Source organism: Cimex lectularius, unplaced genomic scaffold (assembly GCF_000648675.2).
Source record: "Cimex lectularius strain Harlan isolate CLEC.00 unplaced genomic scaffold, Clec_2.1 scaffold160, whole genome shotgun sequence".
NCBI classification, from domain to species: domain Eukaryota; kingdom Metazoa; phylum Arthropoda; class Insecta; order Hemiptera; family Cimicidae; genus Cimex; species Cimex lectularius.
The window spans coordinates 1,254,075-1,280,620 of NW_019392776.1; the positions used below are offsets into that span (position 1 = coordinate 1,254,075).

General features: G+C 38.5%; 1 protein-coding gene across 6 annotated transcripts in view; it reads right to left on the bottom strand.

Moving 5' to 3' along the window:
* The window catches only part of LOC106673128 (LIM/homeobox protein Lhx5), a 301,938-nt gene that overhangs the window by 227,003 nt on the left and 48,389 nt on the right, over positions 1–26,546 (bottom strand). For all 6 annotated transcript variants that reach the window (XM_014405128.1, XM_024227615.1, XM_024227614.1 and 3 more), the window contains exons 2-3: positions 15,276–15,483; positions 14,730–14,935 (exon numbers count right to left, since the gene is read on the bottom strand). In XM_014405128.1, coding sequence (XP_014260614.1) covers positions 14,730–14,935; positions 15,276–15,483 — 414 coding nt within the window. The remainder of the gene's footprint in view (positions 1–14,729; positions 14,936–15,275; positions 15,484–26,546) is intronic.

Here is a 26,546-nt window from a genome sequence, read left to right on the forward strand (position 1 = left end):
TTCAACCAAAACCTTACATAAAAAGAGTAATCTTTTTAAACTTTCTGTCTTTTAAGAACTTGTATAAACTTTCAGTTATCTGTGTGGTGATTAGTGACCGGTAGTCGATGATTATTCAGAAATCGTGAGATGGATCGGTCTGGTGTGATGTAGGTTTAAAAAAAAACATTTTCTTTATCGTACTAACGTTTCGATCTTTATTGAGATCATCTTCGGGGCTCAAAGTGTCAAAGGGCACTCTCAACACGTCACGCAAGAATGGCACACTTACGCAGAAAACAAACATTTTGATCCCTGAAGATGATCTCAATAAAGATCGAAACGTTGGCACGATAAAAAAAAAATGTTTTTTTGAAACCTACGTCACACCAGACCGCATCTCACGATTTCTGAATAATAATTTCAGTTATCTAATGGATTACATCTTTATTAAACCTCGTGGTTGATACGATGCTAGTTACGATTTAGAATAGCATGCCCTTAGAATAGCCGGCCTCGCTAAGATATTCTATCCTTCCAACTTTCACGCTAATAAATACATTCGCACAGTAAAATATTTTGTCAACCAATGTATGAAAGGGCTGTCTAAATGCGACCATATAACTTTATCTGCTTCAGGTAACGAATCAACGTTATTATAAACACTACTGACCTTTAAAAGATTTTTAAAGTCGGCGGGCAAGCTGATCTTATTTTGTGCGGATCTTATTCCTCATACTCTGTTAATATATGTTTAAGGCATCTCCGTGTCCCTCCTTGGCGAGGAGAAGCCCAGGTCAGCATGGTGTGACCTATCCACAGGTTAGTTAATATGAAAGACGGTTTTCGTTTAATTCGTCGGTCACGGTGGTCCAGTGGTTCTGCCATTTTTTCTCGCGTTGATTTTTAAAATAATTTATCACATCCACTGGACTCAGCGGGGTCTCCGGGTTATGCGGCCTCCTTGCCACTTGTAAAGTAGTTTTTTCTGGTCGGCTAACTGCTTTGGCTATTGGCGTCTCCTGTGGGTACTCGATATTCGATCACAAACATCCAAACTACTCCAACGTTCACGCTAATAAATACATTCGCTCAAATTAAGGTTATTATTTCAACTAACGTATGAATTGCTCATCTTCCGGGATATGCGACCTCCTTGCCACTTGTCAAGTAGTTGTAAATTTGAGGCTGGAAGGATTGATTTTGAATGAAAACGCTAAGACAGAGGAGTGAGCTTTATGAAATGACGTGAAAAATCCGGGAATCTACTTTTCTGAAAAAAGCTCAATAAATACGGCCGATTTTCTACAGTCGGTCAAAATGGATAAAGACCTTTTTTAAAGCTCGGTCGGTTAGCGGACAATATAATAAACCACCACAACGATTAAGGTATCACGATTTCTTGCCTTTTTAAAGATCATTCGAGCGTTGGAAACCGATTGGGTTAAGTTCGATAAATCCGAGCCACGGATGGATTATAAATTATTCAACGTGTAAAACTGATATTTTTACGAGTACAATAAAACAGGCATATGACAATTAATCTACAAATAAATCGCCAACCGGTCGAAGGATAGGCCATAAATATTTTTCGGCTATCCAAAGTAGATAAACTCACCGTTTCTAATTTGTAAAGCGGTCGGATGCGAAGATGATGATGAAGGGAAAATATTTTCTTTCGGCTTGAAACAAAAAGAGGAGGCATATTAATGGAAATGGAGCCGAGAGCACAATAGCTATAAATCAATAAGATGGTTCCTCCATTAATACCTGTCGGCCCCGAGGGTTGAGGCTACCTTTTAATTGGATGCAATAATGCTCCCGTTGTGTTGTGCGCTATTACCTTAGGCCTGAGTCAGTTGACCGAACAAAGGAATGTTAATCCGTGAATAGCTTTTGTTATGGTGTCTCTTGTCGAGGGACACTCCTTTCCTAGTTCTAAACAAACTCACAACGCGATAGATCCACTTATAAAATCCCCACCCACCCGGTTTCCCTCGCACGAAGCACCGGGAGAGAAGCAGCCAATTCACCATAGGCTCGGTTCCGTTTTTACCGTTTTCACCTAATCGAGATGCACAGACTCATCTGCAAGTTTGTTACCTGTAACTGTCTGAATACTGCGTAAAATGCAAAATATGCAAAACTGACATACCATGAGACAACAACATTCCCCACTTCATCGAGTTTCAGCCAACATTGGAGGAGAAAAAGCACGCAGTCGCTGCGATTTTTGGGCTCTATGCACCAACTTGGTTTAAACTGAGTTCAGAATTGAACCGAGTTTAACACAAAATGTGTGGTATTTAGTGACCGTTATTTGATGATTATTTGGAGGTCGTGAGATGCGGTCTGGTGTGACGTAGGTTTTAGAAAAACATTTTCTTTATCGTGCCAACGTTTCGATCTTTATTGAGATCATCTTCAGGGCCTGGGATTTATAAACATTGTTTAAATTTTACAAATACATGTAGTATGTGAAACAAAAGAATTTATTCAATGCTAGAAAATTTTAGATTAAAAAAAATTAGTTTATACAATGATACAAAATTTTAGATTAAAAAAAGAATTTATACAATGCTAAACAATTTTAGATTAAAAAAATCTAAAATTTTCTATCATTGAATAAATTCATTTTTCACAGCCTACATGTATTTGTAAAATTTAAACAATGTTTATAAATCCCAGGCCCTGAAGCTGATCTCAACAAAGATCGAAACGTTGGCACGGTAAAGAAAATGTTTTTCTAAAACCTACATCACACCAGACCGCATCTCACGATCTCCGAATAATCAATTTAACACAAAAATTGCCCTTTTTTTTCCAATTTATCTTGAACCGAGTTAAAATTATGAACCTGGTTCAATTTTGAACGGCCGTCGAGCGTAGATTAAGTTAGTTAAGAGCTAAGCGACGTTCTATTTTATATATAATTGTGAACGCCCGAAACCCCATATGCTCTGCAATGCTAAGCATTTTGAGACCGAGAAAACCAGAGGCCACTTTAACTCCTGCTGCCAAAAATGCCAGAAGTTCGACCTTAGTGTCTTAAAATACAAGGATGGATTCACCGATTCATATCGCATACGTTGCCAATACGGTCAATTATATTTTATACACTCCTCCAAAGCTGTGGATGTGTTCAGTACTCCCAGAAAATAAAAATAAAAACTAGAAAGCGCAGTTTTCCATTCTTCAGAAGGAGAACCGCCAGGTCATCGACACATCGTGGTGCACTACCGTCAAAGCGGTTCAACGTTAATTTCTGCTTTAAGCCCACAATGTTATCCCACTGAACAACCCCTGTGTTGAGTGAGGATAGGGCTACAAGCTGACCCGCGATGGCATGAGAAAACAAAACCGTCGTTTAGGACTAACGATATTACACTTTGCTTGCCATCGACTGTTCGCAATCCGTTTTCCCACGTTCGTAAATCATATCGTTCCATGATTCCGACTATAGAATGGGGCTATTTACCCAACAGACCACGAGTTTCATAATATAAACTATGCGTTGTTAAAGACGCGTTCTTACGATTCAACTTTGGTTCTCTGTTCTCAATGATAGAACACGATTCATTGCATATTTATTTATACTCGAGTCCTGTCATGACCAGGCCGCGAGGTTCATGAATACTTTTATATTAAATGCATAGATTGCATTCCTGGAAATCCGAGGATGTCAGAATGGTCAACAAAATTTCTCCGACATATTTGACGAAATACAAACACAAAAATACTATAAATGATTGCGGTGGGGTGAGCGTAGTGTGTAGGTTCACTTTTTGTAAATGATGGTCCTACTCACAGATTACAACGATCCGGATTTCAAGCATTAAACGATCATCATCAGGTTGAAGGAGTTACAAACACGTGTTTCGATATGAATCGTAAGAGTGAACCCGCCGATCCACCGCTGACGGGACGTTCCAATCAGAAGCTGGTTTTTATTACCGCTCAATTTAGTACGAGGTAAAAACGTGATTTACAACACAACTAAATATTATCCTAATATTAATCATATATGAATTTAGTAGTCATAATTAGCCGTATAAATTATTTTGATTAATCATACTTTTAATCTAAGGTCTTGGTTGAGGTGAAAAAGCAAGGGTCACGAGCGGGATTCGAACCCACGAGCCGAAGCTCAATATGCCGCTGCTCTAACCACTTGAGCTATCGTGACTTCGATCCACTCGGACATTTCATCTCAACCAAGAACTTAGATTAAAAGTATGATTAATTAAAATAAATAATACGGTCAATTGCGATTCATGTCGAAACGTGTTTTTAACTCCTTCAACTGATGATAACAAAGACAAAAAGAATTTATATGCTGTACATTGAATACATCATTCTGAGAAAAAAAATTAACGATAATATAGAATTAGCTATGATCGCGAGTGATGAGCGTTTAATGCTTGAAATGTGGATAATTCTAAACAACAAATCTGCGAATAGAACCATCATTTACAAAAAGGAAAAAATATATATATTAAAAAACCTACGGAAAGTAGCACAAACAAAAGTGAATAACTTCACTAACTGTAACCATGCAGAGACTACAGTTCTCCTTGAGGTTGAACGAGGTTCAGCAGAACGGTCGTCCCGTAAATGGTGCTGAGTATAAACGAGGTTCCAGTGAACTCAGTTTAAACCGTCATTGGTGCAACAGGCCCATAAAGCCTTGGAGCTTTTTCACGGTATACCTATGCCAGAAGACACTCTGAAAAGGTCAGTTTCACTTAATACCAATTATAGAGCGACTCTTGGCCGTATTCAGCACAACCAACTGCCGAAATTCGGAGACATTCGAAAGGCTATTCGGGCAACGAGGTTGGAATGTGAATAATGGGCGGCAGACTGTTCGGCTAAGAGTGTTTCAAAGGACGAACTTCATAAATAGTTTAATACTGCCGACGGATTCTGCCTTTTTAAAACAAATTATGTAGTGTGTTTTCAAAATTTAAAATTTGGTTTAAGTTGATTGACAACAAGATTCGTGATTTACAAGTTGTTTACATTGTTTTCACAAACCATAGTGAATTCTGAAAGTCTCAGAGCCGAACAGTTTACGTCGTTTAACGACGGTAGTAAGTCCAATATGGGGCTGCTTTGGAGGTTCTGTGGTCTTAAAAGCCTCGAAGCTTTTTCACAGTATACCAATGCCAGAAGATACTTTGAAAATGTCAGTAGTTCAATACTGCCAACGACTGATTTTGCCTTTTTTAAACATATTATGTAGTACCTTTTCAAAATGGCGGTTGGGACAGGTTTTTTTTCTCCCCAATTGACTTCACGACTGGCGCCCGGTTATCGCCAATATACCACCTATTGACAACAAGATTCGTGAAGTGTTTACATAGTTTTCACCAACCATAATGAATTCTGAATAGCTTAAAGCGAAGAGCCTAAATATTTCGCTTATACAATTTTATGTCGTTTAAGGATGGTAGTAAGTCCAATACGGGGATGCTCTGGAGGTTCTGTAGTCTTAAAAGCCTCGGAGCTTTTTCACAGAATACCAATGCCAGAAGATACTTTAAAAATGTCAGTAATTGAAAACTGCCAACGGCTCATTTTGTAGTTTTTTTAAACAATTATGTAGTGCCTTTTCAAAATGGCGCTTGCGCGGTTTTTCCTCCTCAACTGACTTCACGAATGACAATCCTCGCATGGCGAATATTTTCTGTTTACATCGTTCATCACATAAGATATATCTACCATTTATAGGCTGAATAAAATCATTTGGCTCGAATGTAGCCGGGGTTGAGCCGATGGCGTATCTTTGTACGCCATTTTAAGGCCAAGACCATAAAGAAATATCGTAAGAAGAATCTACTCGAGCGACGAGTCGAAGTTATTGGAGCTGTAAAAGGAGTCGATTCCGATAAAATACTTACGGCACGACCGGCTTACTTTAAAAACTTGCACGGGGAAAAAAAGCGCCTGGCGATAAAAGAGCCCTTCAGTAAACCCAAACATTTAATAGTTCATAAAAGTCGGATCGATTCGCTTTGTTACCCCGACAGAAATTTTTCCGAGGTCCGGTTTTAAAAAATATATGTATTGTTTTTGAAAAATGGTCCGGCGTTTGTAGCGTGATTTATTTTTTAAAGGAGGATTAAATTTTTTGTTTTAAAATCACTAAAGCACCTCCTGATAAAAATGTGCACGCCCATTCATTCGGGATAATTAACAATTCTATTCATCTGCTTTTGTGGGAAATTAATTTCCATCAGATTTTTCTCCAACAAATCGGGTCTGAAATATACAATATGCAACCCTTTCCGAAATGACTCGACTGGCGTAATAACACCCTACTCAACGATAACAAGACCATGAAAGGTCAAAATGTGTCAGGTAGGAAAAATGTCACTGGTGACTTGGCATCCCTTTCAACTACTGCGACCTAAAAGATCTATTGTGGAATCGACCCATCTTTATATCCAAACCCCGAAAAGTGACTGGGCAAGTCGTCCAGTGGAACCGAACTACGACGGCCGTTCAAGAGCCGAACTATTTGACCAAACGGACGACCGGCAAAATGGCCGAACGCCGTCGTCCACTGTAGCCGATTTTCGTCAGTTCACGACACAGCCCAAATGGATGTGGAAGATTTGTTGCTGCTCGAAAATTCGAGACGAATGAAAGAAATAAGCAAAAATATTGGAAGTTCGATTTCTAAAGCTATCCTTGACCACAGATTACGCTGGACATCCCTCCGATGATAGAGTGAGTGGATCACGCATGTCCCAAGAGCCCCTCGCACTTATCAATTTTTCGCAATCCATCGAAATGAAAAGGTAAGCAAAAAGCAAAGAACGGCGTTAAACAATGGTGAGCGTTTGATGTCACATGGTTGACAGTTGAAGTTGAAGTAACAATTCGGCCGAATAGGACTGGAAAATCCAACTTTATTTGAATCGTAAAGTGCTTCGGCTGTATACGGCCCAACACGACCGAGCGAATGGGTTCTAATGGACGCGTGCTCATTCGTTTCTTCGCTTTTGGATCATCCAGTCTTATTCGGCCGTGCAACAGCTCCAGTGGACGGCGGCCTCAAGGTAGTTAAGCATTTTCCGGGGTTCTGCTGCTATGCAGTCATATAAGACATGTTCCAATGCTTCTGCTTGTTTTCATTTTTTGAGGTCGTAGTTGAATGAACACTGATTGAGATCTTGACGAACCTTCTTTTTTGGACCTGGTAAACTAATCCAGTGGTCATTCCTTTCTCCATACTGTTCAGTTCCCCTTTTAACAATATTTTGGGGTGTGGTGATTTGCCTTTTGCTTTTGCTAGTTTGCCAGCTTTTCATTGCCTCCTAGGAGTGGAGGTTGAATATGTTCAATCCCAAACCAGCTTTGAGTTGAAGGTAGAATCTGAAGCCTTCAGTGCTGCTCTACTGTCTATGCTGTCTATGAGTATCGTGCACGTTTTAATCCTTCTGTGATTATCTCTTGTCCACAGTGTTTTATTGCTTGGATCTCAGGTTGGGAGAATGCTAGTATGGGATTAGAGGTTTCTCTATGTCAAAATTTGGGCCTTTGACTCTCACCACTTCAGTTTAGATCAATCTGCTTTCCATAACAAGGATATTTCAGGGTATTTCTCTTCTAAATATCTTCTTTTAGGTACTTAATTGAAAGTTTCCTGGTGTGCCTTTTATGTAATTCTGTAAGTATATTCACAAATATCTCATAATATTCTTCTCATGGCAGTCGCTGCCTCTAGGCCGGAGTTTGCCTTTTAATCGTAAATTATAATACAATAGACCTTTTTTTGGATGTTAAGAGAAATCCTTCAGCTTTTGCAGAGTCAACGTGTTCATTTTGACAAAACAGCGTAATTCGTCTGGGGGTAATTGAAGACAAAAAGAGTGGTGTAACCCACGGTTTTACTTCACACCTGATTTTATCTATTGGAATATAGATTTGGTCAGAAACTTGCTAAGAATATCAGAGATGTTTAGAATTCCCTGAGGTTTCTACTTTAGCAAATATCTTCTCGCAGTGTAACCGGTTGTACCAAACACGGTTTAAACTGGGTTCGCTGGAACCGTGTTCATGATTTGAATCAAGTTCAGAGGGTGTAGACAGACATTCTGTAACTATTGAAGAATTCATAATTGTCTGATTCGTTCAAATGGTCTCGTTTGGTTCTCAAATTACTTTGTAATATAATAACCTTCCAATTCAAGGAAATCTTTGTGATGGATAATTCATTCACATTTATTCGTGAAAATTCATCCATTCTGATTACCTATTTGTAATAGGTATTTATTATCCAAATGTATTTCGTTTACCAACGAACTACTATATACCGAGGTTATGCATTTTAGCATAAAATAATTTATGAACCTCTCGGCATATATACAACTAGACTTGATAAGTATAAATAAATAATTGAGAGGAAATGCATTGACTTCTATCATAAAAGAAACAGAAATCGCTAAACTTAATGATCATTAAACGCATTTACGCTAAAAATACGTTCTCTCGATTCGAACCCAGTCGCAGATTTGAGTTGGACGCCCTAAACAAAGACTTCCTGCCACCAGGCCAATACTCATACGGGTGGCATTCTTACTCGCTCTCCATAAGGAGCCAATGAATGACACCCTTTAATTAAGTGGGACAAATCAAGCCGTTCTCTACACGTTCATCTTTGTGAAGACACTAGTAAGTTGATACCTACTGTGTAAAAAATTGGTATATGACACTGCCGATTCTTTAGTTTTTAATTCGACACCTTTTTCCAATTTTGCCTCAAAACCTCGTTATCAAGCAAAATTATCTAACTAATCTAACTGAATCCACCATAGATCATACCATATTACGCATTCGCGCTTATAAATATATTCACTCAATACTAACCCAAAACTGGCAAATACGAGTCGGGCGCACTAACCGCACCTAAATTCGGAACCGTTCCTACTCGCTCTCTATAAGGAACCAAGGAATGATACCTTTCAAGTAACTGGGACACAAGATTACAAAAATTTGTTAGCGTTGAATTAAGCAAAAATTGGGTGTGTCTAAGCCTTTGACCTTGTTTTTTAATTTTGTCTCAGTACTTTAGAATACATTTTTCCACAATAATTCTACCCATAAAAGCGGGCTGCAATATATTTTTTCTTTGTAAATATGATGATTCAATCAGATTTATATACAAAAGATCAATTTTTATAAAGAACCTGTGAACAAGAACGAATTCAATTCGCTCGATGGCGTTCAAAGTTGAGCCAGGATCATGAAAAATGGCAATTTTTGAGATGAACTCGGTTCAGTACTGAACTGAGTTTAAACCAACTTGGCGCAATGGATTTTTTTGTATAGTCGATTTTCTTCATAGACAAATAAAATATTATTTCGACCTAGTATTTTTTCGAATTACATGAAAAAATTTATATTCTAAGTTTTAGAAAATTTATTAGATGATTTACTAATTTCTACTCTAGAGTTTATATCCTCTAATTTTCTAGGATTTTACATGGCCGACTTAATACTTTTTTTAATATAAAACGGGTCAACTTTTGAGTTGAACTCGGTTCAGTACTGAACTGAGTTTAAACCAACTTGGCGCAATGGATTTTTTTGTATAGTTGATTTTCTTCATAGACAAATAAAATATTATTTCGACCTAGTATTTTTTCGAAATTACATGAAAAATCTTTATATTCTAAGTTTTGGAAAATTTATTAGATGATTTACTAAGTCTTTTACAATTTGACCTGCTTCAGTGTAGTTAGATTTTTTTTTATATATGTACCGAGAAAATTAATTAAAAAATATTAATTTACTATAATGCAGATAGCTCGTCTAAATGTATTTATATATTTGTAATACTGAAACATTAAAAAATAAGAACAAACCGATGATAACATGGAAAATTTCTTTGTTTGCGGCGATTGTTGAAAATAAAAATCGAGTTAGGATGAACCGGTGACTGTCACCGTTTGACACAGCTATCTTCGAATAAACTACAGTACGTAATGCGATGAGTACGATGGGCTTACTTTAAACAATGCCGAAAATGGATTTTTTTTTTTTTTTGGACAGACTAAGTTCTTAATTTTTAGTGTGGAATTTTCCTAAGTCGACGAGATTCCAGTCACGCAACCGGACGCGGCCGCCGAAGATGTGGATATGAGTTTGTTGGGAGAAGACATTGTGATGGATTTGATGTGGGGTGGTAGATAAAACGTGTCGAGAGGGTTGGAGTGCGCAGCCTCCCCTCGGCGAATCGATCCCTTTCACCTTAGCCAATCCGCTATTTTCACAGAGCTCGACTTGTTTCAGCCCCGAGGGTCAGGAAGAGGGTGCTCATCCCTCCTGGCGAAACGGTACAAATGCCTGCGTCGTACGCTTAACACGTGACGTCAATTAGTGCCATGTTTAAATTTATCCCATTGTACCACGTGGGGTTGTTTCATCCCCGTCTTCTCGCTTATTTTACCTTTACCTGAACTCCTTTCCACAAACTTTTTTGTTTTTGTAAATACAAACGCTGGGGATGTTAAGACAAAAATAAACCGGCTAAAAAGAAGAATCATGTTTTAAAATCAAGGTCTGCATATCCTGGCTGGGTTTGTCTGAACGATTTCTGATTAGTATAGTCTTTTTTATAAAGTCTTGTCTCATAAATATTGAGGACTGGGGTGCAATTGTCCCCGTCATCTTTCGTCAACTGGGAAAAATATCGCAATATTTTCCAATTCCAACTTTTGAAAGTGATTCGAAACCTTTCTTATACATTTTTTCTCGGCATTGTTTTAACTTACAGATCGTGTGGAAAATGACACTGCTTAAAAGGTCGTGAAGGATTATCGGATAACCTTATTAATTGAATCGTTGGATTGGACATTAAGGTCAGTGGATCGAAGTCACGATAGCTGAAGTGGTCGAGCAGCGGCGTATTTAGCCGAAGGTCGTGGGTTCGAATCCCGCTCGTGACACTAGCTTTTTCATTGCAACCATTACCTTACGTGAAGATTAATTAATTGAAAGAAGTTATTTGGTCAATCTATAAAATATAATGGATTAAGGTCAGTGTGGATGGTGATTTTTCTTAGCATGGATCGAAGAGAATGAAATGTTATAATAATTGGGTTTTTCGGTTGAAGCTTCTATTCCGTCCGTCCGTACGTTGATCTTAGGTCATATAACCTTCCAGTCCCTTGTCTTTTATAAAAGGTTGAAGCTTTTGGTCTTGAGGAGACACGGATGGTTCCGAATGGGAAAAAAGGATGGTTTGGTCGTTAAAGTGTGAAAGGAATGGACCAAAGATGCTTCCTTGTGGAATTCCAGTTTTTGTAGGACTAACTGAAGCACCGGACGATCTTTGACCGACAGCAGCGGACTGACAGGGATTATAGGGTTATTGTAGTGATATTAGGAAGTGGGGAGAATTTGATCTTCAATTTACGAAATCTTCTAACAGGGTGAACCCTTTAGTCTTCAGAAGACAACACATGGTTCCGAATGGGAAGAAAGGATAGTTTTGTCGTTAAAGTGAGAAAGGAATGGACCAAAGATGCTTCCTTGTGGGATTCCATGATTTCTAGGTGTAACTGTATATCTGTATCTGAATGTTTGACCAACTGTCAGGGATTATAGGATTAATAAGTAAGTAGGAGGGTTTTCTTGATTTTCCTCAGTAGGCCCGGGTGCCAAAATCGATCGAAGGCATGGTACGCGTCTAGAAAGACGATACCGCTTCCTCCTTCTGTCATTATAACCAGTTTCCAATTACTAGTTCACTGCTGGCTGGAATTTCAATTTTCACCGTCCAGGACGGTAATTTTATTTTCAAATTTCTTACGCGGAGGGGGGATTTGAATTTGTTCTTACCCCGATATTTTAACCTCCAAAGAATCTAGTAAAGTATCTGTCCATCTTGCTCTTAAAAACACCTTTCGCTGTGAAATGTGAAATCTTACGTTCTGATATTCTATGGACCGGGAATTTCCGGCCTTAATTCCAAAACGGGTGCCCACGAAACCAAGCGAAATTCTTCGGATGCACGACACACCGCCAGAAGGGAAAGGGAAGAATCTTATGAATTCGGTATCACACAGCGCAGACATGACGCCTTTTTGGCCGTCCCGACGGATTTTTGAGATCCCACCCGAGGTTGACAATCAACGCTTAGCATTCCAGGCAATGTTTTGGCCATGTTTCAAAACAAAATGGTATCACGAGTAATAGTCCCGGGCCATCACATTTGACACTTATCGTGTTCATTTTATTATGGGGAGAATAATATAAAAATGTCCGTCGTATTGTCTATAAAAAGAATCCAGGACCGTTTTATAGCGTGTAAATAATCGATTGTAAACTTTCATGGGGATTCTTTTTACCCTATACATCGGGAACTCATAATTTAGACTTAGATATTACGACTTTGGCCGGTTATATTGTAGGTCCCCACTTGGCGCGCCTGGACGGCAGACGGTTGTAAATCCGGTCGGTTTTCGTAATTTCGATTTAGAGAGACGGCAAATAGGGCGTAAATGGGTTGCTGTATCAATGGAGGCCGTTTTCCCCGCTTTTCACACGACGGACGAGACACCCCGTCAGCGAGACCGATCACTTTTCCCCAGTCGGCGAGAAGCCAAATGGAACTGTCCTGTCCGTTTATTACCCTTCCCATCGGGCCGTTTTTATATCCTCTCCAATGCTTTTATTCAGACTGTAAATCAAAGCTTCCGAGCTTAGTAAGAAGTTCCGATCGATAACAATTTCTTAGTTTATAGAGGAAATGAATACCACCTTGCTTCCTTTATCGAAAATGAAAGTTAAACTGAAACAACACGTTCAGATCGTGAATTTGGAGTAAAAGTGAACCCTAAATAGAGCGGGCTCTGAGAGTGAGATTGAGGTTACAAATTGAAAGGTGCGATCAGCCCTGAAATGAGGCATGGTTCACGGCTACCATTCGCCGCGAAAGAAAGGCCAGAACAACCACTGCAGACTATTTCCGGCTGTTGAACGGATAGAAAATTCCGACTGATGGATGGCCACCAAAAATCCATAAAATATATCCGTCTTTAGTATATTATTTACTCTTTGAGAAAAGTCGATAGTGATGATTGTCATCGAGTATTAATCATCGGGTTACTGAACACCATGGAGGAGGGGGTCATCGGCGCCATATAGGTTTCTCATGATAGTTTAGCCCGGAATCGTTTGTACCGGGCTAAATCTAAGAAATGGGATTTGTAGGTCGGGATTGGATTAATGCATGAAAGGAGTTCAAGGACAGAAGTTTAGGGAACGCTTGGCCAGTACCGTTCAAGACCGTAAGTCCGTACCCTACAGTCACACAGCTAAACTGGGTAAAACTCACCAGTCACTACATTTGTGTACCCCAATATGCGTGAGGAAAAAGAAAGAGCCACAGCTCAATGAGAAAACTAGGATACTAAAATAGATCGAGGGAAAAATCTTGCAATTCAATGACCATCTACTTTTTAAAATCGAGTCAATTGAATTTATCTAAGGAATTGGGAAAAGTAAAATAAACCAGACTGCTGCCGTGCTTGCGGAACACCAACGCTTACTAGAGTATCATGATCAGGGTAGTACGGCTCTATACCAGAGTGATAATAACCTATGGTAGGTTATGCAATGAGGAGGAAGAAACCGCCATAGTATTTGTAGTGAGAAGCAACAGCTTTATATAGACTTAAACTTAGTACTGAGAATACTTGGGAATTACAGACATGGCAGTCGATGGTCTTCACCTTTTTAAAAGAAGGAAGGAGTCAGTTAAACTGAACTAAGGGACTGGTAAAGTACAGCCGGAAGGCTGCAATGCAGCTCTACAACGGTCGCTTACATCTGAGAAAACACCTACAACATGAGTACATCAACGATGACCCCATTTGAAGGTTATGCAAGGAGGAAGAGTGTCTCCCTTATTATTTTACAACGCGAGCATCGCCAAAATGCAGATATAAACTAGGAACCAGCGAATTCAATGGTTTTTAAAAGAAGGACGGAGTAGCTGAACTGAACTAAGGAACTGGAAAAAGTATAATAAGCTAAAAGGCTGCAGTGCTTAAGGAATACCAAACCCCGCTTTGTAGTATCATCATCATCAGGGAAGTGATACAGCTTCTATAATGATCGTCACTTGCATCTGACACACCTACAAAGCATATTTGAGAGATATCAGGGCTACAGCCATCTGGATGTCCTTGATCGACTGGCGGAACGGGGGTTTGAGGAATTGGAGATGGTATTTAAGAGGGTCCCACGAGAAGATAGACCCAGGGGTTTATTATGTCGTCAGCGTAAAGATAGTGAAAAGTAGTGAACTGAAGATTCTCCCCTGGAGGACACAGAAATAATGGCTTAAGGAAATTATATGAACCGCGAAGACGCCGTTGAAGCTAACTTAACTGAACGCAATTTTGATCTTTAGTAAGAACCCCTGTGTAATATCCCAATCTAATGCAATGTAATCGCTATAGAATTTTATGATTTTTTGTAACCACAAATAGGCAAATTAGTATTTTAGCGTTTTGGTCGATATATAAATAGAATGCGTTTTCCGTTAATTTCATATAGTTATCATCTTAAAAAAACCCACTTCTTAGGATAAATCTGTTCAAATTTCAGCAAGAGAATGCAGCATGAGCATTGTTTTCCATTTACGCCAAATGGTTCACGCTAGATGGGCTTAGTTTAAAACGCCAATTTTTAAACCAAACGGTATTTTTACGATAAGTTGAGCCTCTTACCTTGTGACCCTTTGCCGGTCATGTAGTCTTCCTTACAAATAAATTTATTATCGTCTAAGACGTACAGTTCTTCCCCCGTCGAGAGCTGCTTTCGGCATATCATACACGTGAAGCAGTTCAAATGGAAAACCTTTCCCCTAGCTTTCCTGACCAGATCGCTCGGGGATATGCCTTGGAGACAGCCACCGCATTTCGTGCCGTATCTCCTGAAACAGAACAGAATTTATTGTATTTCAATGAGGTATTCGAGACGAGGCGAAACCGGGTGGAGAACCGTCGAGGGGCAGGAGCGAGAAAGCCGAAGAGAGGTCGGTGCGTCGGCTTTCAAAAGCCTTTATGTCCTTGGATCGAAGCGTTTACGATCTTGTCACAGACAATAATCACCGACGGTTTAATAGCCTGTCTTTACTCCTGCTCTTTTCGACATTGATTGCTTTTCGTGGAAATCAAATTTTCACCCGGAAAAACAGAGTTGTGTAGTTCCAGTACCCCACCTCGGTTTCATTTTTTTTTTTTTTTGTATTTTTCTAATGAAATTGTCCTTACCTGAAAAAGTCGTTCCGGCAGAAGAGTTTCCCCTCGCGGCTGAAACACTTATCCGTGAGATTCCCGTGACAGTCGACACACCGGACGCATTCCGTGTGCCACGTCCTGTCCAATACATTTAATAGGAATTTGTCCAAAATTGGCTTTTCGCATCCGGCGCAGACGATGATCATTGCGCTCCCCCCCACCAAACTGCCTCCACCACGTCCTGAAAACAAACGGAAAACTATTAGTATTATGATAAACGAACAGAAAAGAAAAAATCGAGTCGAGGATCCATTCGAAGTTAACAGTACACTTCTCACACGTTTATGACTTTCGACCTATTCATAAATATATTTTCAGGAGTATCAAACATTCCTAGCTTATACATAATATTGTGAACACATTGTTTTTTTTTTTCACAGGTCATAGCACTAACACTAAGACGAACGCAGTACTCGGAAGACACAAGCCATGAGAAATCAGCCAATGTGGGGGATTAAGAGAAAGGAGATCTCAAGTAGTAAGGTTAAGATGAATCGTAAGGTGTGACTCTTAGAATCGGGAATGGATAAAAGGAATGTTGAGGTCGTTGTGGATAGTGATGTTAATGACGTAGTAAGGAGCTTTGATAATTTGTCTGAAAGATTGAATCCGCTGTATATTGAATAACTTTGTAGACCCGTTCAGTTCCGCCCAGTATATCCAAAGTGGTCGCAGAAATATCATTTATAGAGTTGAGTTTTGACAGTCAAAATAGATTTCTGTCCTATAAGTTTTCATAGCTTTCCAAGTTAACTTTAGTCTTCTGCGGAAATTTCACGTCAGTCTGATGTTTAGGTATATCCGTAGGTACGCCCAGTATGTCCAGAAGGGTCGCAGTAATGTATTTTACAGAATTAGCTGAGTTTCGACGGTCAAAACTGATTTCGGTCCTAAACGCCATCCTAAGTGCCCAAATCTTCCGTTAAGTTGTCTCTGAAGTCTTGTCTCTTGAATTTTACGTCATTCTTAGTGGTGAAGGTCATCCGTGTCAGTAATGCTGACTAAATATAAACCTAAGTATTTGTTTTAATTAGATGTGAGGTCAGTTACGCAGTAAGGGATTTGACAATTTGCCTAAGGACTTTTGATTGTTAGGATTAGATGCACTGGATGTTTGATGGCATGGCAGGCATGGCTTGTTGTCGCAGTAGTCTTGTCTAACGTTAGTTGAGTTTTGACGATCAAAACAGATTTTGGTTCTTCAAGACTTCTGTTAAGTTCACACTTAAGATACAGTTTAAGAGTAACCACCCAAAGCTGGCACTCATGATTGATTAGGAGGTCTGGTAGCCATTCAAGATTGGAAAGTGGAAAAAGGGTCTGGGAAGTTGTTTTTGGATGGATCGAAAGCTTGATGTGAAACTTTAGGAAGCATCGGATCAGGTCATTGACAAAAGGAATGTTGAGTTCGTTGTATATAGTAATGTATTTAGGAAGGAGCTTTGACGATTTGTCTCAGGCTTTTGATTGAAATAGATTCGCTGGTTATTGGATGGCTTGGCAGAACCCCACAGACACGCTCGATATGCCCAAACTGGTCGAAGTAATGTCTTGTATAAAGGAAGTTTTGACGGTTTAAGATAATTTCGGCCCTAAACGTTTTCCTAATTGTCCACTCTTATGTTAAGTTGTTGTCTCTGAAGCCCAGTGTAGTGATTTTGCGTCAGTCTGTTTTCTAGGTACAGTCCTAAGTATCTCTCAAAAATCACGGTTACCCGCCACTATACGGAAGTCAGTTACTTAGGATATGTGTATATATATACATATTCTACGAGGGCTCGCAACAGCAGGGGTCATATCAACCCTCAGGGTACCGGTGGATTTGAAAAAAAAAAAATTATAAGTGTGTCGGATTCGAACCCGGGACCTTTACCTTACAGTGATGAGCACCGTTTCTACGACAAAACCGTTGCGGTCACCGACGCCCCTCACGTTATTTCTTCAATGTTTCATCCCACATATTGGCAACACTGATTTTTTCGATGCCTAACTAAACTTTCTATCACAAAACTCACAGGATTTTCCGCTAACCTTCGAGTTCGGTTAATCCAACCTTCCAAGTACTGTTCATGGTGTGAATCTATTCTTGGCATACATTATCAGATATATATTTATGGAAAATTGGCTAATTATTAAATTCTTAAATTTTGTCTTTATCGGCTATGACTTGCCCGTTGAAGCACTCGGACCTTGAAAGCTGCAATCGCCAACTTGGCTCGAGGCTAACAATTATTTTTGTTTTTTAGCGTTTAACGCTAATAAAAACTCGACTGCCGTAAAACATCGACAGCGATTAAACTTTATTTTTATTTATTTATTTATTTTTTGTAATTACAAAACCTACATGACGCTATAAACACGCCTAATTCTTTCCCCTCCCTTTTTTGCGATTGTAATGTTCATCATTGTATACCAGCACTTTGTCGAATGTCGGTAGAATCTGCATTGCAGAAACTTTTGTTCTATTGTATCGAGTATACAAAAAAAGGTTCGGTTCAATTGTGTCGGATGTAAGAATATTTGGTTTTCCTCGATAACTGCCTTATATTCAGGCTATTTCAAAATTGCTAAACCGTTTCAGAGGTCGATATTGAAATATAATCATAAAAATTGATATCTGTGCGTAGAAGATAGATGATAAAAGGTTTTGATGAGTTGGACCCCTGCCATTCGGCTTTAAATTCTTCTGATAAACATTCACGAAGTTCCTTTGTCCCAATGCCAAGTTAGGGCCTAGCAAAGCCCCCGTTGAGGTTTTTCCGCTCGGCCGATTCCATTTTCGGGCTTAACCGTAGCCCCCCGAATGCAAAACTATATCACTATCGGCTAAGTCTGCCCGTATCAAAACAGGATTCCTTTCGGTCGGCCGCATTCAAAAACATTACAACCTTAGGGGGTTTATCTTATTTAATCCGTTTACGATCACGTCACACACACGCAACCGACACCACAAAAAACAAACAGCGGGACGATAATAACTTTATTCTCCCCTGCGAGGAAAATCAACCATCGAAAACGGACAAAAAAGGACCAAATGACTAAATAGCGTTTGATACGCTCCTTTAACGCATTCATTGTTATCTACACAATATATATAAAATCCTAAAAATATACGTAGATAATAAGCGCTATTTCTAATAAGAGGAGCTAGTTTGCTAGTTTTCCAATAATAGAGTCGCTTAACCCTTCATGGCCCAATGTTGTCTTTGAGGAAGACGGGCAGAAACAGAGCAGGAACAACACTGCGCTCGCCCTAAACTCACGGGATTTCCGGCTAACCTTAAACAAAACTGCTAAAGTTGGCATTGCTCTGAAGCAACTTTGTGCAAGAAAGGGTTAAACTATAAACTGGAGTTTAAAAAAATATGTTTGGCTAATTAACAATCGATACTAGATGCAGTGTAGTGGGGGCATGTTGGAAATAGAAGATTCCTAGATGGAGATTTTAAATTGGCGCCAAAAAAGTCAGTGTTGCCAAAACACGGGATGAAACATTGAAAGAAAACACTGCACCCGCCACAAACTCATGAGATTAGCTAAGCTTTAGCAAATTTGCTAAATCTGGTGTTGTCCTGACAGGTCCTCAGGTCAAGAGCTCACACTGGCTCAAAAGTGACACGAAGCGATAAAACATTTGTCTTCAAATTTGGGCATTCCAAAGCATTATACATTTTATACAGTTAGGTTATTATTTTCAATTATTATTATTATTATTACTTAAATGTTACTGGGTTGTGAAAAAGGTCATTAATTTTAAAGCATGATTCATACTAGAGAAAAAGTAAAAACAAAAGGAATATTGAGTGAAGATAAAAGGTTCCAAGATGGAGAGTTTAGATTGGCACAAAAAATCAGTGTTGCCAATACACGAGATGAAACATTGAAGAAAAACACTGCACCTTCCTCAACCCATCGAATTAGCTAAGCTTTAGCAAATTGTTGTTGCCCTGAAGCAACGTTGGGCAAGAAAGGGTTAAAACATTGCAAATTACGCTAAACCAAAAAACAACATTTGTTCACCCAATTCTTCTGAAAATATATTCTGTCATATATCAAATATTGTATTATACATTTTATATATATATATATATATATATATATANTATATTCTATTGAGGTTAGTTAAGAAGTATCAGCTACGATGGAGGTTCTGGGTTCAAATGCCTGGACAACCGTTGATTTTTATATTCGAAATAATTTAGAAAACGTTATTCTAAAATTGAGACGGTAATTGAATTTATTGGAAAGTTCAAAAAATATGTACATAAAAATCATGGAAAATATCCCGGGGAAGAGTTTTTGGCGTCCGATTCGTATTTGCCACGCTAGAGGTTCCAGGTTCGAATCCCGAGATAACCCTTTAACTTTAAAGAATAAGTCGGGAAAAAATATTAAAAAGATGCTATTTGAGACGGCAAGTCCTCTCTCTATAAAAGGTCTTGGCAAGAAGTCCAGGACGGGTTAGGGGGTCCGATTTGTAGTTCTCACGTTAACGATTCGTGGTTTGAACACCGGGTCAACCCTTGGAATTTTATACCGGGAATAATTTGGAAAAAGGCGTTGTAAAGTACTGTTCACAGTATCAACGGGTAATTAAAAAATCTATCTGATGAAAGAAGATTAATTAACCTCAAGGCGGTTTTGACACATGAGCATTATTTTCGCTTGGTATTGCGACAAACCGGACACCGGCCGGCGACAATTAATCGCGTCAAAATACAGGGTGACCTTTTTAGATAGACCACCTGAATTTCTCTTGAACCTATGACACTATAAAAAATACATGTTTAATATTTTTCAGTCTAATTGTAAATTTTTACCTTTTTTGGTGAAAAATTATACAGGGTACTTTAAGCCCAGTTAACTTCAAATGTCTAATGACCCTACACATCCTGACGCATCATTTTACAGGATATTTTGCGCTGAAAACAATGGTGCAATTTTAAATTGGTCAAAAAATGGCAATGTTATGGCAAAAAGTTTGAAAAAACGAATTTCTTTTGTTTCCTTGTTAATTCCAATAATTTGCTTCTTCACTAAAGTAAACATTAATTGCTTTCATTGTTTACATTCTCTCATTGTTTGTCAAACTCGCTGTTCCATCACCGAGAAACCGGCAGCGTAATTTCGACGAGGAGCTGAATAGTTTACTGTGTGCTCGCGAAAATCCGAATTCCTCTCTCCGAAATATTGGCAGGGTTTTAAGTTTTTCAAAAAAATAAAATTAGAGGTGTATTCCGGACTTACAATTTTAAGCCGTACCGCTCTCATCTTGACCAGGGACTTCGGGACTCTGATTATGAGAGACGTGTGACGTCACATATCACTTATATGTCGATTTGGGAAGCTTAAGAAAACATTCTTCCATAGATCCTATGGACTGATTGAATCCAAGTTCACCTCTAATTGCATATATAATTTTTCTACAAAAAAAAGGTAAACATTGGAAACTAGACAAAAAAATATTAAACACGTATTTTTTGGTTTTTGGCAGCATCATTGCTTCAGGAGAAATTCGGCTGGGCCATGTAAAAAGGACACCTTGTATAATTCACAAAGTTTTCTATTTAAAAAGCTGACGGGTAGAAAAGAATCTTAAAAATTTGAAAAACCTTTATAACTTCCATATATACACATATTTGAAACCGTAATACTTTTTCATCTTATATTGTCTAAAATTGTTCATGGGTCTTAAAGCTGCGTCAAGTTCCCAAAGACGTCTTTGCTCCGTTGTATGACTCCGACAACCTCTACCGCTCGTGGGCGGAAAAAGTAAAAAAAAAAAACGAATTCCTATCCATTTCGTGGTTTATGAATATTAAAGTTGTACAAAAAAAAGCGTAAAGACAAAAAAACATATATACCATAGAAAACCAATAATGATCGGAGGAACAAAAGATGACAGAATTCCTACCTGACTCCAGTCAGATTCAAAGGCCAGGTCAAAGTATCCTAAGTTATCCCCGGGATACTTTTCTTTCGCCGTTAAGAAGGATAAGGACTGTGTCCGATTGAACTGAAGATACCACAACTTGATCTTTGGATGTTAACGCCGGCTTTTTGTATAGGATAAAACCCTGAAATCGATAGACACTTTAAACACTTTCTGATTTGGCTTCTGGACATACGTGAGTTAAAATGTATATGACAAGATGATAATTTAACTACAAAACAAAGAATAGTTAATTTGTTTTTATCCCTTCGGCAATATCATAATTGCTACATTAAATTTTTAAATTTTAATTAAGTGTCGTTTCTGTGTTAAGTATGTGTCCGTGCAGTCACAATGCACCTTCAGAGTCTTTTTATTCCAGGATAGGCTCAGTTATCATCGCCACGGGTGCAACGTATCAATTCCCTGGCGTAATGGATTTCAAATTCAGGCCATTCCGCGAGCCCTGTTTCAGATTTAACAGGAAATTAAAGCCACGCATGGTTTGAATAATGTCGCCGGGATCAGACTCCAGATGGCTGTCCCACCGTATATTATCCCCTGCGCCGGAACGGTATCGACTTTATTCGCAGCCGTCGCTAGCAGGCGTGGCCCGTTTTGTCGAGTAAATAGAGAATTTTTCGCCTTTTTTCCTCTTCAGTCCATTCCCCAAAAGTCTTCGAGAATCAAAAATCCCGTCTTGAAAAAGCGAGGCCATTTTCGACCAATTTTGTTTCACCACAACTGTCCACCACCCGTTATAAATCTCGACTTGGTGAATTAATTCAAGTTGAAGTAACGTGACATCTATAATTTAAAATTTCAATAAATTACAAAAACGTTGTTTAAAGAAGGTAGACGACGTTAAATTTATATATATTTATAAATATTTATATACTTAGTTTATAAATATTAATTAAAACATTGAAAAACAAAGTATGGGGCAACTCCAAAATGGTCTTTCATCACTTTTGTGTATGTCTTTACTAATTGTGTATACATATATGAATCTCCAAACGTCCGTAACCTACTCTCTCTCCCATTCTCCCTCACTGTCTCGTTCTCTTTCTCTCTCACACACACACACACACACTGATTCACTCTCTCTCTTTCTCCTTCTATCACTTTCTCTCTCTTTCTCCATTTTCTTTATCTATCTATCCATTCTTACTTTCTTTGGCTCTGACTCTTTGACTTTCCATCTATCCCCATCCATCAATGTATCCACCAATGTCTCTTTTCTCTCTCTCTCTCTCTCTCTCTCTCTCTCTCTCTCTCTCTCTCACACACACACACACACACACACACACAAACACGCGCGCGCGCGCACACACGCACGCACGCGCACACACACACACACGCGCGCACACACACACACACACACACACACACACACACACTCTGGTTCACTCTCTCTCTTTCTCCTTCTATCATTTTCTCTCTCTCCCATTTTCTCTATCTATCCATTCTTACTTTTTTTGTCTCTCGCTGTTTCACTTTCTATCTGTCAATGTATCAAACAATCTCTCTTTCTCCCCTCCCCTTCACGCTTATCTCACCCCCTCTCCTCTATCCCTCTCTCATTTTCTCTATCTATCTGTCCATTCTTACATTCTTTGTCTCTGGCTCTTGCACTTTTTATCAATCAATGTATCCACCAATCTCTCTCTCTTCCCCCTCACGCTTTTCTTACCCCTCTCCTCTATCCCTCTCTCATTTTCTCTATCTATCTGTCCATTCTTACTTTTTTTGTCTATAGCTCTTTCACTTTCTATCTGTCAATGTATCAATCAATATCTCTCTCTCTCTCTCCTCCCCCTCACGCTTTTCTCACCCCCTCTCCTCTATCCCTCTCTCATTTTCTCTATCTATCTGTCCATGCTTGCATTCTTTGTCTCTGGCTCTTTCACTGTTTATCTATCAATGTATCCACCAATCTCTCTCCCCCTCCCCCTCACGGTTCTCGATCCCCCTCTCCTTTCTCTCTCTCTCTCTCTCTCTCTCTCTCTCTCTCTCTCTCTCTCTCTCTCTCCCCACTTTTTTCATCCATACTATTTCTCTTCTTCACTCAATTTATCCATCAATCTCACTTACTTGTACCATCAATCTCTCCCTCTATTTTCCCTCAAATGATTACATTGTACTATAATGAGCAGATATATTGGGGGTAAGGCACATGCAGCTCAACAGAAAATGAAGAGGCAAAAAAACAAATTGGCTGAGGTATCCGAGCAGCTGAGATCACCATAAAAATCGAATATAGAAAAATAAGCTAATATGCTACATTGATCAACACAAAATGATCAAAAGGTATCAACAATTAGGAGATGGAATGTTAATGTAGACGAAATAAGGAATCAAAAATCCCGACTCTACCATAAAGTAAGGAAGAACATTCCGAATGGCCAAATCTGGACGTTGTGTAACTTAAAACGAACAACCCTAGGGACGTTGTTTGACGTGTTATTTTTCCGCCCAATATTCGAGTCACTAAAGGCTTTCTCGTTGGTCCTACTGAAGCCCACTCTACTGGCTTTCAAAAGTCAATTTGTGAACTTTACTTTGATTTTCGATATACTAATTTGGAAATAAATCTTTAGAAATAATAACTATTGCCAATTTAATTAATTTAACTAAGAAATAAATAATAACTATTGAAATTTTTCCGATGCAACCAATATCAAGTTACACAACTTGATTAGCTAATTAAAAACTATCAAATATAGATTTTTTTTTGCTGTTATGTGTGGAAAGCACGAATGAATGAAGAGACTCTTTATACTAGATTTTTTTTTTTTTTTTTTAATTGGCCTTATGATCTTTGCATATTAGCCATGACGAATTCTTATAAATGTTGTTCAAATTGGGAGTTATCGGGAAAAAAGGGCCAGAGGCGACGGTGGGAATCGAACCCACGACCGCGGCGTGAGAGACTCTCATGCTAACCACTCGGCTACCGCGGTCCCCTTTATACTAGATATCTCTTAATAAAGATGATAAAGGATAATAGTTCAGTTCTTATAAACTACCAAACTTGCTATTGATTTCCTTATTAATTCGAAACGTAATTACTTTTAAATAAAACTCCTCGGCCTGGCTAGACATGCCAGTTGCACTCCACCGATTCTGAGGAGTTACTATTATTAAAACTTAAATTAAACTACTAAAAAGTTTCTTCTTTTCAAGTCATTCTAAATGGACCATTTTCTCACGAGTCGAGTTTTTTGGAAGACGTATAACGAGATTAGACATGGTAATATAATTGAATAAATCATTCGGCAAATATTAAGTCCACCGTTCTCAATTAGGTTGGGCCCTACTCCCAGGGCTTGATGTCCAAGAGACAGTCATTTTCTTACGCGCAAACCGGTTTTGACGATGATTATTCGTAGTAATTTCAACGACCCATTTCAAAACTTTCGAACATTATTTATAACAGTGTGCATTTCGTTGCGTAATTCAGAGAGTGATTTGTGATAATAAAAAAAACTGGCCGGGGCAGTTCAGTTACATATTTACAAAGTCCTCGATCGCGTCGGTCAAAGTTTGGACAAGAAAGGCGAAAGGTCCGAAGAGAAAAATGGATCAGGGATGAAATGTGGTTGGTACAAATACAAATCTAGGGCTTTAAAACTCCGAGTCGAAAAAAAAAACATCACAATTCGTGTTGGGGCAATGAAAGAAGTGGGGAATTTCGCCTTTGGTGGGCGAACACCTTTAAAAACATCAAAGAAAGGAACAGAAGCCAAACTAAATCGAAGGGGAAATGAAACTCTTTGTCAAGGGGAGGGAAGAAAGTTTCAAATCGCCGTGCAAAAACTTGTTTATTTTTAACATTTGGCTCGTTGAAAGGGGGAAAATATTCAACCATTTTGCCAATAAGACAAAATCAACATTTATTAACATATCGATAACTCATACAAGATAAAAGTCTAAAAGTGCAAAATATTTTACATATTAAAAAAAGATCTCATATTGGCTTTGGATTTATTATTCGAAGTTGGATTTAGATATTAAATTTAGGAAATCAAGTTTTAAAAAAATTAACACTAAACTCGCGCTTCGTACTCGCGTATTATTATGTAACTTGACCCGTCCTTAACCTTACTTAAACTAACCTATCCCTACCTAACCGAACATAACATAACCTAACCCAATCCAACCTAAACTAACCTTTAACGCCAAATTGATGACGAGACAATAGTCACGAAAAAAAAGTGTATCCAACCCGAAAATAAACTTCGTAAAAAAAGAAAACGCTTCAATTTACTCTATAATAACAGCACACAGCAGTAGTACCTGCCAAAAAGGAACTATTTTATCGCAATTCTACACGACTAATGAAAATAACAGTACATACTAGCAGGGAGGTTTTGCCGACAGGATAACTTGAGAAAAATTTTTACAGTTCATTTTATATCCAGGTTTGGGTGTGAATAATGTTACACTCATTTAAAACAAGAAAATCGCCAAGAACAACTTTGAGATTTATTTAAAACCTAACCCAATCCAGTCCAACCTAACATAACCGGTAACGCCAACTCGATGACGAGAAAATGGCCATGAAAGAAAATGGGTATCCAACCCGAAAACACTCACATGTTAAAAAAGAGAAAAGCTTCAATTTACTCTAGAATAATAGCACATAAAAGTAATATCTGCAAAAAGAAACTATTTTATCCCAAGCTCACACGACAAAATAAAAATACACACTGCATAAAACCGTTTGTGAGAGGACAACATGAGAAAATTTTATAGATAAATTTTGCATCCAGGTTTGGGTGTGAATAACGTTGGACTCTTTTAAAACAAGAAAATCGACAAGAGCAGATTTGAAATTTGTTTTTATTGTTGCCTATGTACTTAACTAACTTAACAAGTCGAAAACACATGCACATATTTAAAAAACAGAAAAGCTTCAATTTACACCAGAATAAAAGCATACCAGTAATGCCCGCTAAAAAGAAACTTAAGCCTGCACGACTGAGAAATAAAAATATACGTTACATAAAACTTTTGGTTACAGGCCAACGTCGGACGATTGTATACAGTTTATTTTACATCCAGGTTTGGGTGTAAATATTGTAATAAATTTGTTGGTCAGGCAGTAATTACGTAGAAGTACGCGTTCATTTCTACGTTGTTTCCGATAGGATTTAAGTTTAAAAATTTTCTGGAGAACAAGTGTTGTTGAATTAAATTATCGGTAGGTTCAATCGTGATCCGTCACACCTTTCCAAAGGAAGACAATACATTTTCAACAATTATTTACGGGTGCCCTCTGGTAATTAATCTCTCCGGTTTCCTAAGGT